This window comes from Ptychodera flava, chromosome 14, assembly GCF_041260155.1.
Source record: "Ptychodera flava strain L36383 chromosome 14, AS_Pfla_20210202, whole genome shotgun sequence".
NCBI lineage: Eukaryota > Metazoa > Hemichordata > Enteropneusta > Ptychoderidae > Ptychodera > Ptychodera flava.
The window spans coordinates 23,881,555-23,898,727 of record NC_091941.1 but is presented as its reverse complement, the minus strand read 5'-3'; the positions used below and the strand labels follow the sequence as shown (position 1 = coordinate 23,898,727).

The following is a 17,173-nucleotide window of genomic DNA, read 5'->3' as shown; positions in this document are numbered from 1 at the left end:
GGATGCATTAGACTTGTGAATGATGGGATTAGTCAATCTCATTTTATTTTCTCTTTGGCAAATACTTTATGATCATTTTGACATGTTCATCATCAAAGTTTGATGTTGGGTTCTACCGCAGATATCAAAGGGAGACATTCAAAGAATAAGGAGATGGGTCATGTCATATATCTATCTATCTTTTGACTGATGTGTGATAGTTTGTCTGCTGTTCACATCATCCAGTCTCCAAACTTCTCTCTACCCCAATCCCTACATAAAAAAAACCCCACCACAATGGCCAGCAGGCTGCATGCACTGAATTCTATGACAATCAGGATTTCGCACTTCAATGCACACAGACTAAAGTCCTACAATAAACTTGAGATCTGCCTAAAGTATTTTTCTCCCAGTGTATTGTCTAGCTCTGACCTCATTGTAGTACGATGAACCATTGTCCCCAGAGGACAGTCCACTGAGTCCAGTATCAGACGACTCAGTTCCCTGTGTTACCTTTGACCCACTTGACTTCTGAACCAGTCTTGGACATTGCACCAAGGTCCCCCTCCACAAATCACAGACACTGAATATAATCACCATGGAATGACCAAAGGTTTTGAACCCAGATTACCAATAATACTTGTACCACTTTAACCAGTACAGTGTAACATGACTGGTCATCTTCCGCACTGATAAACACCTTACATTTTTGTCTTGCAAATGTTCTCAAAGTTTTTGCAGAAAAATATGATAGAGATTTTGATAGACTGGAAGCAAATTTGATTGAAACAGAAGGGGTAAAAAAAGCATGCCTGACAAGATAGTGAGGTTACAAATTTTTAATATACAACCCTGCCTCAGTTGCAGTTCTGTTGATGTCAACTGCCTCACTTTGTTTTTTGAAAAAAAAAAAACATTTTTTTCCGATTCATAATAGATTACCTTTTTTTTATTTTTTTGCTTTATCATACTCTATCAGCTATCTTTGCAATAATGTCTATTGATATTTCAACTGAGAAATATCTGCTGTTGTGACAACGATATGAAATCTGATAGTCAACTTGATCAGCTGTCAAGCCCCTACAACGTGTTTGACAGAAAATATCACTGACATGACTGTTTGTATCAAGTAGGAGATAAAAAAAACATCATCTACACCTATATGTTTTATCTTTTGGCTCACACTGCTTATTTTATCGGACTGGACTTTGATATACTCTGTAAACATCTGACTTTGCTCGATTTGTCTTCACAAAGGTCATCGATGGATGCCCCTAAATTTTTGCTCCATTTTATAGTTCAGTCACCTTCGTCAAATCATTCAGAATAAGTTTAATGACCCAGAAACAATATCAGTATTAAGTCATGTCCTACCTTTTGTGTCAAAAGGGAAAAAATTGATTCTTTTTGTAATAAGTATTTCATTTGTTTCTCAACCAGGTCTCAAAATTCACAATCGCCACTTCTAAAGGCTAAAATTATGTAGTACAGGATAGGTATTGGTCTCTTTCAAAAGATGTCAAAACAACAGAAAATTTTTGCAGCTCGTCCATTATCATGCCATGTAGCCAACAAGTAAACTACCGGTAATTAAAAGTTTCGCTTCAGCATGAGGGTAACATATGACTGCCCAGTGTCATCAAAACCCACACTGTAGTCGCTTCCCTCTGTATAGAGTTGTGTCAATCTTATTTCTAATACAATTACATGATTAACTCAAGGATGGATAAGTTTGTCTGTTACATGGTTTATGTCGAATGACTTCAACACTGAATGTAATACAGTTTGGAGTTAGCATCAGTGTGGTCTGTACTGTCAGAACTCACAGCCAACATTCTCCGTCCATAGTCCATGGCACCTGCTTAGCAACACACGCATGTCGCTGTTACCTTATATATCACACTGAAACTGCAGTTTAAAAATAGCAAAGTCTTCATTAAAGGGTCATACTAGTGACTGGTTCATAGATACCTGTAGCCGATATAATTCAGCTGCACAAAGTCCAAAAAGTATTTAACATTTTACGGCTTTCAAATATTTAGAACGGACTGGCTCTTGCTTTGTATCAGTATTGTTGCAAAGTTTCAGCTACTGCAAATGTGTCACAGAGACTATTTCCAGTGCAAATCATTTCCTCAGTCACACAAATACACAGCTCATATGCCATATGGTCAACATTTGGAAGAGGTCATATCATGGATGTTTATATAGACAGTAATTTTCATATTTTGAAGCATTTTAACCAAATTAACAACTTTTAAAGGAACTTTGATGAAATTTATTTGACCACATTTTAAAAATTTTATCAACCTAATGTCACAACCATTCTGGTGAAGTCACAAATGGTCTGTCACAAAGTTCTAAAACACTTCAAGTTCCCACTATATATATTCAGTATACGGCAATTGTCTCTCGTTACACTGTTTACATCAATCCTGCTTCAAGTAAGACAAAACACAGTGTACTTCAGTTTAACATTTTTTATTGAAAGATTCATCATGACGCAGAAAATATACATTTGCTTCATGTAACCTATATCAAAAGACCAGCGTAAACCAGCAAAACTTGCTAGGAAAATTAGCTGGCCTTAGCCTAAACTAAACCCTGAAATTTGAAAAAAAACTTAATAATAAATATATAGTTATCAATCATCTTAACGATCAAAGTAACATAATTTAAGCGCTTTCTTTGAAGGTTTTTTCTAAATCAGCCTTATCAAAATAACAAAATTTTACAAAATGGACCATAATTAATGACAGGTAAAAGGTTTATTTCTGAGGCAGTTGTAAGTTTTGAATACAATAAATACAGCAGACTATTTTCTCGGGCTGCTGATTTTTTTGTCTAATTTTTGCATTGGATGTACCATACATGCATTGTTTTCGATTTGTTTCACCCCATGCAGTGTAAGGGGCTTTCCTGTAACCACTACAACTGAACGTACCAGTAATTATGGGATCAATCTAATTTCGTCACCGTGCCTGTATCTGTAAAACACGAACAAACATTGTCGTCTGCTCGCTGCAAATTACCAGCATAATATTCAGAATGAAAAATGTGATCCCAAGTTGATCACGAATTGGGTTTCCCATAAGTTTTATGAACACAATATGTCCTTACTGTTTTTTTTTCCAATACGCCTGCATGCCTCTATGTACTGTGATGCTGATGTTTACAGCATTGTTAGATCTGCCTTCTCGATATTGTGTGATGATTTTTTTTTTGTTGGAGATTCCCGAACGCAATTGTCGAACTTCTCATCACAAAGTTTGTAATTATCACTGTAAATGACCATATTGAAGAGCAAAACTATGCCAGATGTGTTTATCTGTGCGTACAATGACTTTTGCTCTGGGAACAAATGGATGAGGATGTCATGGTTTTGCTTTTAAAATAGCACATTGATATGGTAAAGCTCTTCTGAAAAGGCGAGACAACCATTGGAAGGGACAAATGGTGCGGGGTACAGTCGTTTCGTCCAGGTCTATTCCTCGACCAGTACGGGTCGGGTCTTTTGTTGGATTCCATTGAGTTTGAGTCGCTCCAGCGCCAACTTGTCCGCAACGTTGTTATCGACACTCTTGGGCAGTGGCTTGGCCACCTTGTGCTCTAGGGTCATGTGATTGATCGGAGGAAGTCCCACACAAGCCCGGAAGATATTTTCCAGGCAGGCGCGCTGTTTGAAGAGTGCGTTGACGACCGGCGTGCCGGGAGGTACCAGCGGAGCTTTGCAGAGATAACTGAGAATGGAGAGTACTGGATGGAAAGTCTGCCATTCAGCTGCATCTTCTGAAAAAGGGGGAGAACAGATTCTGGGTAAATTCATCGATATCACACGACTGAAATGCATGTGTGAGTAAACAAGAGTGAACAAGTATGCACACGAGCATGACACTGTGACAGTCTTCAAATAAATGGTCCTGCATCTTGTAAATGAAATGTTTTTCAATTTTAAGCACTATGTTTGGAATATGCCAAACAGGTTCTGATCAGAGGAAAGTCGGACTCACCTGTCTTGAAAGAGATTCTCTGGCAGATTTCACAAAGGATGACCAAATCTAGGATGATAGGACTGGCAAGCAAAGAGTCCTCACAAGTGTTATGAAGTACAATTGTGTTGTGACCACCCATCATAATCTCCGACGTGTACTCATCCATCGCACGTTTACTGTCCCCTACGAACGGCACGTACTTGATGACGACACAGTGATCTGGTTTCTCGTTTTCCTTGTACAAGATTTTGTTAGATTCCACCATGTCATCCACCACATTGCTCTTGGAAATTTCCTTTGATCGGAATTGCTTCGGTCGCTGACAGGTTCTTTCCATCATTGTTTCCCAGATGGTTGTAGCTGACAATTGAGACAGGCTGGCGAAGATGAAATGAGAAATTATTTTAGACATGGACATAAAATGATGATGGTTGAGAAAATTCCGCTCTAGCAATTTTTCCTATCATATTTGCATATTGCAGAAGCAATATTTGATCAGCTATATATATATATACCAGCAGTTCTAATCAAGATTTTTTCCTAAAATGTGCTAATGTTGTATCGGTTCAAAAATGCAATGAAACAAAGAGGAGCTATGCTGGAAGGAGATTTTTGTGTATTATTGTAGTAAGCACTTTTTGCTCTTATGATAATTTTTACAGTAAAACAATTTTAAATATTAAGACTTGTGTACAAAAGCAATACATTTACATTACTGCTACAAAAATACAATCATGAAGTGAAATTAAAATTTCAAATTAAACGTATTTACCTTCAGACCAGCACTGACTAGGAAATCTACCAGGACCGACTTGATTTTGGTCTGTCCAGACTTGAAGTCATCACCACCAATGAAAACTTTGTGCTTGGATGCGAGGTCGATGACACCCGGCACTAGGGTATTCTGTGGGGAGCCGTTGATGTAGGCACAGCCCTCCAGAATACTAGCCACCGCAAACACGGTGGACGGAGACACCTCCTCCTTTCCGGCCTTGATGGATGCCAACAGCTCCTCGGCTGTCTTGTTAAGTCCCTCCGCAACGTCACAGAAACGCTCTGTGTTGGCAGTCCAAAGAACAATAACCTGAAAATAAGTGAAAATGTATATGAAACTTACGTACTGAGGTCAAACTCACTTGAGAAATTAGTCTACAACTGTCTATTTTTTTAAGACATTTGCAGTGTATCACTGACAAATGAGGCTGAGGACTTTTTTAAATACTTTGAAATAGAATACATGTAACTGGGGAATTTATTTGGTTAATATATAAATATAATATATATACATATATATATTTTTTTTCTCACGTAACTAACAAACTGTCTGTCAAACTTTAACAAACTTTACGAAATAAAACATTTCATAGCTTATAAAAAAGACAAGAGAATTTTACTGAATTTTACCTTGTCAAGGCTATTTTTGTTCTTAAAGTCTCTGATATCACGTCGAATTTGGTCCATCTGCTCTTGCTTGGTTCCAGTCAACACATTATTGGCCCGGTCAGCTTGGTTTGCCGCAATGAAATCTGGGAAATAGATCGATGGACGGGGCTTGAATTTCTCCATATGGGGACGCAGTTGCTTTTGCAGCTGGATGTCCAACACTTCGGCCCTCTCCATGGCTTCGGCCAGGTTGTGGGATGAAATGTCCCACCGTCGAAGATGATGTCGTTGGGATCCACCATGGGTAGAATATCCTTGAAGGGGATGTAGACGTCACCCTGTGCACCAGTTCCAAGACATACTGTGGATGCTTGTGTCAGAGAACCAAAGTAGTTCGCATGCTGCAAAAAATAAATAAATGAATATGATATATCGTCAGAGAATTCTTGAAGTAACCTTGCAACTTGGGATCTGCAAATTTATAAACTGGCATTTAAATAGTAAATGTTGTGAGAAGAAAAACTAAAACGAGAATATTTCTGACTCATCTGATCATTTTATTTTCAGCTACTATTATTTAGCAAATGTTGTTTCTCACCTGAACTCCGCTTTTGGTCTCCCATGTCAGTTGCAACTTATTGGCAATGACGGCCGCGGTGACTGTTGTGCCATTGTTGCCTCCCCATCCGACCAGCATACATCCTAACTTGGGCTTCTTGAGTTCAGTGCGAAAGGTGAGGTCCGTGTGAACAGGTATGGCAGTCAATATTCCATTCTCTTGCTTGATGTCTGTGGTCTCGTACTTGTACCGACTCTCAATGCAATCCTCAGAGTATTTGACATTGGGGCTCTGAACGCGGAAAGCCATGGCGAATATTCCTGTACTCTGTAAAGAAGTGACACGGGTTCAGAATTTCGTTTCAAAAAGAATTATACCGGTTACTGTGTTCCCTTTTTTATGTGCACAAACAGAAACCTCAGCCGCATCAGAGGAGGAGCCTGGAGAGATTATAAGTTGATCAGTATCTCGAATCAATGCAGCAGTACGGCAAAGCTCCCCCTTCCCGTATATCTACATCCACTATAGGTTCGAGAAGACGTCAATCATTGTCTCAGATTTAATGACATGCCGGAGTTTGTAGCATCTGCTCATCACGCGATCTGCTCATTGGATACATTTAGTTGTCCTGAATGTCCCTGTCCCTACCCTGCCGGTGGCTGCGCTGTGGTACATGATACGGTAGTTAGGAAAGCCCAGCCGGTGGCTAAATAGGATAACATTAAAACAACAACATTATTGCATAACAACACACTTCGGAAAGTGCAGTACGGAAAGTGCAGTACAGCAAGAACAAAACAAACTCGCCCTGGGGTCTTTGACAAAACTACAGGCAACTCAGTAAATTGTCGGTCTGATTCGAACTCACGATGTACGGCACCTACACAACAGTAAAAACCGCTCGGCTTCCCCCCGCCCCCGTCTTACAACCCTTATCACGAGTGGTTCAATAAAAGAGCCAAGTTGTTACAATATTTCTGACTGCAGCCCCCTGTGGTGTTCATGAAGCACTCGCACAGACATAAGAAAGCATGTCTGAATTGGAGAAATTTACTGATTTCGTCTAGAGTTCGCAAACAAAATCATATCTTTGCATTGAAGCAAAAGGACACTTTTTGACACTTTTAAAGTTGTGTATCGACATTTTGTACAATGCATGACTTGATGCAAGTATTCTTGATATAATCATGCAAAAAAGGTCTGAAAAGGTCAGTAATCTTTGGGTTTATATGCCCTCCCAAAGATTGCAGTGTTTTCTGTGCTATAAAATCTCGTATTGTAAATTGATGGCCCCTAAAAATCTTCCCACGAAAGTAAAATATGAGCACTCCCTAAACTTCACCGGAGAGTTGCGCGCTCATCACATTATTGCCTGCAGACGCCTGTTGAAAGTTTTACTGCAGGGGAGGCCGGCCAAATCATGGGGTCACAGCAACTTGGAATCTAAGAAGAGAGGAAGGTCATCTTTTTTACTAGTTCTTATGGGGGTCACTGCATTTGCAAAAATGTAATGGTTGAACAAATTTAAACAGTTTTCCCTGTCTTCAAGCCCACATCTTTGTAATACTGACGTGGCTAAGCTAAAAAAAACTACTCGCGTACAATGCGTCAGTCAAAGTGAATTTTAAAAGTGTACAGACAGACAGGCATCCTTTAATATCTCTAATGTTCTTATATATTATAAGTTATCAAACAGTAAACAAATAGGACAATCACTGTGTCCTTTTAGTAGAGCCAACTTGACACCTGTCCTATCAAACAATTTCATTAATTCATTCATTCAGATTCTGTTTTTATTTGCATATCGCAACTACATAAATGATTTTATTTTGTCTTATTCAATGAAAGTTTAACTTATAGCACAACAATCAAGGGATTAAAGCTTCCTTCGGATAGTGCCAATGTATCGAATTTCGCAAGTGATCGATTTTAAAATGGTATGACAAGCTCTGACAGTAGACATATTACGTAAGAGTTGATACCAGCGCTGTACTCCATTTTCTTGGCACTTCAAGTCCTCGGAAGTTCTACAATTATTTTCTTTTACAGTTGCTTAGAAGGTTGACAGCTGAAATGAATTAACAAAAAGAAAATAACTTGTGTCCTATAATTTTATCACCCGATAACGATAAAGCAAAAACAAAAACAATGTTAATGTTACTTTATTCCCTTGGAAAAAAAAAAACACTTTTTCGGTGACTGTATGCCCACAAATAATGGAGACCAACGTTTGGAACTGATTACTGTGATTGTTCTGTATTTACATCAATCATAGACATGTAGCATGATCGGTTCCCAAAATCTCAAAAAGAAATAAAGAAGCAACATGAAATTGAAAAGAGTACAGTTGGACTCCAGCATGCACTAACAAAATTGCACACCTTGAAAAAATTCCGAACTTTCAAATTGGACAAGCTGGACATTTTCTATCAATTAATACACGATCACAATAGGCCTACCTATAAATGCAAAAACAAAGTGCCACCATGTTCTACCCATATCGTAGCCCTATGTACCGTGCTGTGTGTTCTCGGCGTTATACGGCTGTGAAAGGAGGCCGTATATAACGTCGGGAACACACAGTACGGTATGCAGGGCTACCCATGTCGAAGTTTATTTATGGAGATTAATTTATACGCTCTAGCAACCCCCAGAATAATAATTTTGACCCTCCCTTAATTACGGTGACTAACGTCGGTTGTAACATTTCGGACGTTAAATTAACATTTGAAATCATAAATTAACATTAATACCGACACTTGGAATTTTCAGCAGATACTTGCCAAGCAAAGGTATTACATTTTGGGAATTTTCCATCACGCTTTGCTCGAATGACGGGAATCACCCCATGCGAACTGACGAGACATAGCATTCGAGACATGCATTGATATGCAAATTTTATATGACGTTGCATTGTCGAGGACACTGGATGGGACTTTCATTGCCTCGTTACCGTTCGTGCTGTCTGCCTGACCAGGTCGAGGTCCCAACAATATTATGTATCATGCTGTTACATGCCGCTTTCGACGCATCGGCCATACAGCTTTTGGAGAGTTGAAAGTCCATAGCTCCGGCCCCTATTTCGAGCGGGAAGATGGCAAAGTCGAACGTTCCTACTATACATGCATGTACATCATACACGGTGTTCTGGCAGCTGTATACAGTCCCGGTATACAGTATACGTTCAGAGAGATTCTTACACCTTCCGAGCTGGTCACCCCATAGCTCTGCAGGGCTGTGTGTTACCGGCGTTATGCGGATGTGGTGGGAGGCCGTATAACGCCGGTAACACACAGCCCTGCCATGCAGAGCTAGTCACCCCAGTGCTGGCCAATGAATGACATTTTAATATTACCGCTTGGTGTAACTTCTTGCTTCCGCTCCCGGGGTCGCTTAGCATATTCTAGTTTTAACCCTGCGTACGCTGCTGTGTGTTCCCGGAGTTATTCTACGGCCTGCTGCATGCACAGGACAACTGTCATAGGCTTGCGCTTGGCAACGGTACAAAAGCATACGTAGAGCCTAGAGGTAGAAAGGGATTACTTCATCTCTCCTCCATCCGGATCAGGTCCATCCAAAATAGAGGGACTGTATACACTCTCTGCATGCTTCCAGTCACGGTTCCTATGTATTGTACCGCAATCCTGCTTTCGTATACCACAGAAAAGTTTACGGTTGCTTCAGTCCCAGGGTCGGGGATACCCCGACAGCAGATATGCATGATAATACTACGCCATTGGTCAGATGCCAGGCCACAGTGTTATGGACAATTGGATGGAGAAGCGCGTGCGCGCTCAAAAATTACCCTTTTCTTAAAATAGCGTTCTTAATTATTGAGTCTGGACTTGACCGGCTACAAACGATGTAACTCAAGGGAAATTAATTCAATAACTTATATAAAGAAAAGTAAACTTTCAATACCTTTTTGTCCAAGGTGAAAGTGTGGGTATAAACCGGTTTCTTTCTTCAAAATATCTTTGCGAAATCACTTAGGTTGCCAATGCAGAAGCAAAACACACGAACTTTCCGTGTCGGTGGTCTGCAGTAAAATGAATGAATTCTCAGTTTCTCTCCCATACTTCAATCCTGAAATTTCAGTGGAAATTTCCCACAGAAAACTCCAGAAAAGACTCTTTGCGCATGCGCACGAGTGAAGCATACGTGTAAACCGTTAGTTCATGCAACGTTCATGCTGCGGATCAGCTTAAAGTGGTTTCATTGACCGAAAATCTCTCATTTTAATATTCATTAAGATTGTCCTTTCATTTACAAAAAAGGCCGGAATCACGGACAGCGTGCCTGATTTTGATTGACCACACAAATCAGCCAGCACCATGATCACTTTCTTCCCAACCTCGATTCATTTTATTGGACAATACATTGAGTTGTTTTCATTCCGATCGCGTGAGCCTAATGTGCGTGATAAGGTCAGCTTTCGGTTATTCTAGCGCATTCGCACTATACCATCGAATATCACAATCCGCCAATTGTGCAATAACGTTGACATCATTTTATTTCAAAGCTGCCGTTTTAAAAGCGTCGGACGACGATGGTTTTCATGCAAATTAAACTGATGAGGACACGGTGACACTACCTCATGATCAGGACAACCAACGTTCCATCCTTCCGACGGCAACACTATAGTCTATCCTTACATTCAAATGTGCATGTTATACAATGTCGTTTTCGTGTCCTTTGACAAACATGCGATGTTATACATAAGCACATACATATCCAGAGACTGTAAGGTTTTCTGTGTTACAACCAACATTATCAAAGGGGAGAATTTAAATCAAACACATATGTAGCTCTTTAAGTTAACCGCCCGAGATATAAAGCAACGAATACAATCCCGACGTGCTGCATATATTGAAGGTCAATCGGGTATAAAGCACTTGATAAAATGCGCATGCCCACCACTATCTGAGAATTTTCCAATCTCTTAAACGTAGACAATAGTATTTCAGAAATGTCGTTTGTAGATCTTGAAAAATACTTCCACTCAAAATGTTTGCAATTAACTTATATTGAACGAATGCGCATGTCGATGATGTATGTATGTATGTATGTATGTATGTATGTACCCTTATATGTAAAACACCGATTCACGAATTCAAAATCTTGGTTTATAGCGGTTATGTTGACAATCCCTGGCTAGTCGAGAATAATATCCGGCGTCTACCGTATTGTCTAGGGTATCGAAATGAGGTTAATGACCCAGCTCTGATTACATTAAGAAGAAATTTGACAATTTTCATAACCATCTGCGGATGATAATAAAGGGGAAAACACAATAGGTCCGTGCGTACTGTGTTACAGATGAAAGATATTTGATATTTCAGTACATTAAGGCCCAATATTGCATAGTAATAGCCCATTACGACTTTGTGATACGTACGGCCCCTCGACGTAAACTTGGTGACCGCCGTGTAAAGATCTAGGCTCAGTCTGTTGTGCGTGGCAATCGGGTCTAAAAGTAGTTGCGGGTCACCCCCAAATACCAAATGACCAGTCGAAATTCGAGCCTGCCCGATTCATTGAAACATGTGAAAGGGCTACCCGACAGCCACATTTGGCCAAGTACAGATCTTTGGTTGCTTTCCTTTGTTATATTTCACTTTGACTAAATAACCGATAAAGCAAACTCTTTGGAGCAACTTCTGTGTCGTCATAAGCCCTGGACCATTACATGTAATGGCATTGCGTCATATGAAACGATTGCCAGCGGACTGCCGCCCGACTCCTGACAATTGAAACAATCCAGTTTCAGGTCAGGTATTCTCCTCCATGCATGACGAGCAACAATACGGTGATATATTCTCATTTGTACCATAGACCCTCGAGAAAATTTCTCGCCGGGTCTGATGTTTGTACCGAGGGTCAAGCCGGTCGCACTGCTGCATACAGCCAGCCACAGTCGCTCGAGAGTTATTCAGCTCTGGGACTAGTCGCCCCATAGACGAGTATACAGAAGCGGAGAATACCTCAACTTGAGGTATTTCTCGCTTCTGTATACTCGTCTATGGGGCGACTAGTCCCAGAGCTGAATAACTCTCGAGCGACTGTGAGCCAGCCAACTAATTTATACCTACAAGTCGAATAAATTCTTTGACCGATATCGTTTCCTCGGCCACAAAAGGAACCAAAGATTTCTGTACGCGAAGTTCTGGAACTGTGGCCTAATTGAATAATGTTAATAACCTTCTGAAAATGTTGTACACTTACTAGTGTAGAACTTACCAGAATTTGTTTTTTTTAATGCTGGAATATTCTAGAAATGGTGTCAGGTAAAAATACGACACGAAAGCGTGAACCAATTGAAGTTGGGTCAACTGTGGCGTTACATTTGTACCTTTATAGATGAAGTCCTACATTTTAAAGTCACACGAATGCCGGTACGCTTTGAATATATAGTTTGATTAGTGAGGGGTTTTCCATACAGAGGAACTGGTATGCCAATTCGATTCAACATAACGTAGGCCTTTATGGTGACTGCAAAAATTAGCCTCTTGAACGAGATATACCCGCACCCATAAAGACTTATGACCCCTGTTGCTTGACCGCTGCACTTATACAAGGTACCTTTATTTGATATTTTCTTCTGCGGGTGTCCAGGGTGTGATACAGAAGTCTTATGCAAGATTTTTTTGTTTCGTTTGTTTTGTTTTGTATTTGTGGGGGCTCTATGTCTTTTTTAGTTTGTAGACGTAGCGATTGTCCATCTGCATTCCACCAGTTCAAAGATCTGCGGTTTCAGATCACATGGGGTTTAAAATGGCCGGATACGGGTACTACATATTTTGCATAATTTTGCTAGAATTCTCCTTTTTACGTCCATGGTTGAATCACGCGTAGGTGAGCAGAGTCGAGATCGTTGGCCTCGTGCTGTTTCGGTCACCGAACGGGTGCATGCAAGACCACGGGGTCTGACGGCAAGCATTCCATGCATATCTTTAATTCTTTTTCTAAGATTTATTATTATAATAGCATTTACCGTCCCCAAATGAACGTGAAGGCACAACATTGCACTCATACACGCAGAAAATATTGATGTATATCGTCGATGGTATAGAGTAAACGGAATCAAAATTATAAAATCTCGATATTATCATCTAATATCATAAAAACGTGTCATACTATTGGAGATTCATGTCGCTTATTAAATGTCGATTCTCAAAACTACTCGATACTATCGGACACTATCGCTTTGTTTTACGACTAAACTGTTAAGTGTACCATGAAAGAATTTGAGTACGTTCCTATTCAATTTTGTTGACCTGATTCCTATTTCAAATATCATTTCTTTCTAATGATTTCAGGCCTAATGGCCTCTCCGTTATCTTCTATAGGAAGATTTGGTACATTATTATTCTCATCAGTTTGATGATGATATGCAGGCATAGACAGAGATACAGCTAAAAGAAACAAGCGAAAGTCCCATTGTGAATAATATCGATTATTTTTGACGTTTGACAGACAAAGATTATTTTAAATATTTTCTAGTTTTGAAAATCGGGATGATATTAAACGATACCAGTGACAGAATCCTATGAAATAAGATTTTCGTCACGTATATGACATCGTCGGGCGACAGGTCCCCTCATTAACATCGTCTAGTTTTGGATACCATGGGATGATAGACGATACTGTCCCATGGTATCCGATAATATCAGATGTTATTGAGGTGCTATACATAGTCGAAAGGCGGGCAAAGATGTAATTAAATATTGTCTGGCTTTGAAGACCTATAGACAAGACATAGCGATCACGGCAATTTGCACCATCTTGGCGTGATATACGTGACATCGCGTCATGTCCGCTGGTATTAACGGAATTCCCCTCAAAGGGCGAGAAATCGCCTTTTTGGAAGGTGGATACACCTGTGTTTGGATCGCTGAATTCTCGGTGTCACTCATGGAGAGAAACTGTCAAGTTTTTCAGCTGAGAAAAGACACTTAAACCAACTCAAAATGTCTTTTAAAATCTCACTTCCAAGGTACCGTTTATTAAATTGGCGACGGCAGTGTACGTATGGCAACAAGGGAGAGGTCAAGGTGGTTGGTGACAGGTTTGGGAAGATAGGAGAGGAACTGTTTTGTTAACATTCGTGTCACAGGTATACATGCTATGTTTAGTTTGTCATGTACATTTTTAGACTTTAACATTCAGGTCTTTGTTTGTTTAATTTCCACGACTGTCGTGTTGTCTGTCATCTACACTTTTAGGTTTTTTTAATTTCAAACCTTTGTTATGGCCTCAATACTGTTTCCAAAATAACCTCGTGACGTCATTCTTGTAGGATACTTTCGTGCTGTACGTAGGTTGTCTAAAGTCGTTCTTATCGAAGAGTGAACACAAACAGGTCAACATTACAAATTGTAGTTTTCTCAGAATGATGATTACTTTATCCAAGACAAGTAGACTAACGTGGTGTAACAAATTTTACCTCCTCGAAAGTGTATTTCTTCAGTGATAAAATGAACTGAAAATGCTCACGTGTTTAATTATTATTGCAGTTATGTGTAAATTTGAACCTTTGGCACATGTTTGCAACTTCATTGAAAGTATTATGATCAACATAATGAACAATATTCATTATGTTGAAAGTATTATGATCAACATAATGAACAATATAATATTCACCGCCGATTAACTCTAAAAGATCATGAAATATACAAATACGTAATAAGCTAGAATAAAAATATCTTCTTTGACTGCTGTCATTGTACCACCACTTTATATAGCAAGTGTAATTACCTTCAGCCAAGTCCTTCAAGCCATATATGCCAAACTGTGAAAGCTCATTAGATATGCAAATTATAAATTAGCTGACATGTGAAATGACTTTCAATATTGTTTTAACCTGGTATAATCATCAATGTACACAGCATGTTTTGCCAACTTTGATCAAGTAAATCCCAGTATATATCCCTAATTAGGAAAGTTCATTAAATACGCAAATTAGGAATTGCTTAATGACTTTCAATAATATTGTATTATAGTGTCTTTAATGTACATAGCAAGTTTCATCAATTTAGATCAAGTCAATTCAGATATATATCCCTAATTAGCAAAGTTCATTAAATATGTAAATTAGGAATTGGCTGAAGTAAAACTGCTTAATGATTTTCAATAATGTTGTATCATAGTATGTCCAATACATGTAGCAAGTTTTGTCAACTTTGGTCAAGTCAATTCAGATATATCCCTAATTAGGAAAGTTCATTAAATATGCAAATTAGGAATTGGCTGAAGAGAATGCTTAATGACTTTCAATAATATTGTATTATAGTGTCTTTAATGTACATAGCAAGTTTCATCAATTTTGATCAAGTCAATTCAGATATATATCCCTATTTATGAAAATTCATTTAATATGCAAATTAGGAATTGGCCGAAGTAAAAATGTCTTTTGACTTTCAATAATGTTATATCACAGTATCTTTGATGTATACAGCAAGTTTCAACCACTACAATCAAGTCAATTCAGATATATATCCCTAATTAGGAAAGTTCATTAAATATGCAAATTCGGAATTGGCTGAAGTAAAACTGCTAAATGACTTTCAATAATGTTGTATCATAATATCTCCAATACATGTAGCAAGTTTGGTCAATTGTGATCGTGTCAAATCAGATATATATCCCTAATGTGGAAAGTTCATTATATATGCAAATTAGCAACTATCTTTCATATCACCCCTTAATGGTTCCCACTGCTGATATATCTTGGTGTGATCAACATTTGTAGCAAATCTCATCAAATTGTGTGCAGTTGTTTTTAATGTATATCCGTTTTTTCTAAAATCATTAATTGTGCAAATGAGCAAAAAGTATGCAAGCCACACCCACCAAAAACTAATCAGTTCTTGCCATTTGCTAACTGAATCTATGTACCAGATTTGATTCGGATCTGATCAGCCGTTTTTGAGATATCGGACCAACAGACAGACAGACAGACAGACAGACAGACATACAGACAGACATCGCTGCGACATATGCTCACGTGTGTCAACACGTGATAAAATGAACGGAGCAGTGTTACTGGTCCATTGGTCGTCTCCAAAAGTCGTTCGTCACAGTTCACGTTATTTCTGTGCACAAATTATCCTGCCGGCACTTTTCAAGGACACCAGTAGCCGACAATTCAACTAAGAAGTAGAACATAGAATGAGCCATTGTGCCTTTTGCAATGATTATGTTCCTAAAGATACTGTTCATTTTACATATAAAGTATGTTTTTTTCAACTATTAGATGTAAGGCCTATGCTTCTTCTTTGAATGCGACCAACCTACAGTACAGGAGAACATTCTCCGTGTCACCACCAAGTTCGATATGCATTCATTGCCCTTTCCTGGTCTAAAGCAAAGGGTCACTGCCCATCACTCCTGGCTTACAAAGGCCTATGCCGAAGGCAAGTACAATAGATAGAAATACATGTCAGCAGTAAAATCGGAGACAAAGGACAACTTTTCAATGACACTACCCACAGTAGAAGCTTTCACTCGTGCATCACGTGAACCAAACACGATCGGAACTAATTTGGGATAATTGGATGGTGAAGTAATGTCTTTTTAATCTGCAAATGTAATCTCAACTGCTTTTCTTTTAAGTTAAACACTTGTTTTATGAATAATTTGTAATGTTGCACAATTCACTTGTACGGCCCCTAAAACTTTTGAGAAATTTGAAAAAATATGAAAATACAATTATCCCAATTAGTTCCAATCATGTGAGTCCAGATGATGGCAATTTGCACCACCTTGGCGTGATATCGCGTCATGACAAGTGTACAATGTTTGATGGGATTAACAAAACCTGTCAGAGGGTGAGAAACCGCCAATAGGAAGGTGGATACACTATGTTTGGGTCGCTGACTTCTCTGTGTCGAGAAATTTTAAACAGCTAGTGCAGAGCATTGTCGTTTTCGTCCACGGTAGTGTCAGGCATGGGTCAAGTTTTTCAGGCGGGGGGGGGGAGACATGTGTATATCTGTTATGCAAATGACCAAGACGTTTTTGATAATTTTGAAGATTTTCAAGATCAGGAGTTTTAGTTACTCAGTGAAAAATGATCCAAGTTGTGTGAGTGGTCTACAGTTTTATCGCCAACGCGATCGAAGAGGGAAATAACCATTAGTATACCATATCTAGTCTGTCATGTGAACTTTTAGGTGTTTTGCATTCCAACCTCTGTTTTTTCCATAGCTGTCAAATTGTTTCCAAATAACCTAATCAGTGACGTCATTCTTTGAGGTTG

At 39.1% G+C, this 17,173-nt stretch overlaps 1 protein-coding gene across 1 annotated transcript; it reads right to left on the bottom strand.

Moving 5' to 3' along the window:
* Positions 1-2,444: 2,444 nt before the first annotated feature.
* On the bottom strand, positions 2,445-9,954 carry LOC139149843 (inositol-3-phosphate synthase 1-B-like). The gene is given in 8 exon segments (XM_070721844.1): positions 2,445-3,768; positions 3,990-4,287; positions 4,289-4,348; positions 4,744-5,055; positions 5,376-5,626; positions 5,629-5,755; positions 5,953-6,240; positions 9,835-9,954. Coding segments are annotated over 7 exon segments (1,623 nt in total). The 5' UTR covers positions 6,223-6,240; positions 9,835-9,954; the 3' UTR covers positions 2,445-3,463.
* Positions 9,955-17,173: the final 7,219 nt, after the last annotated feature.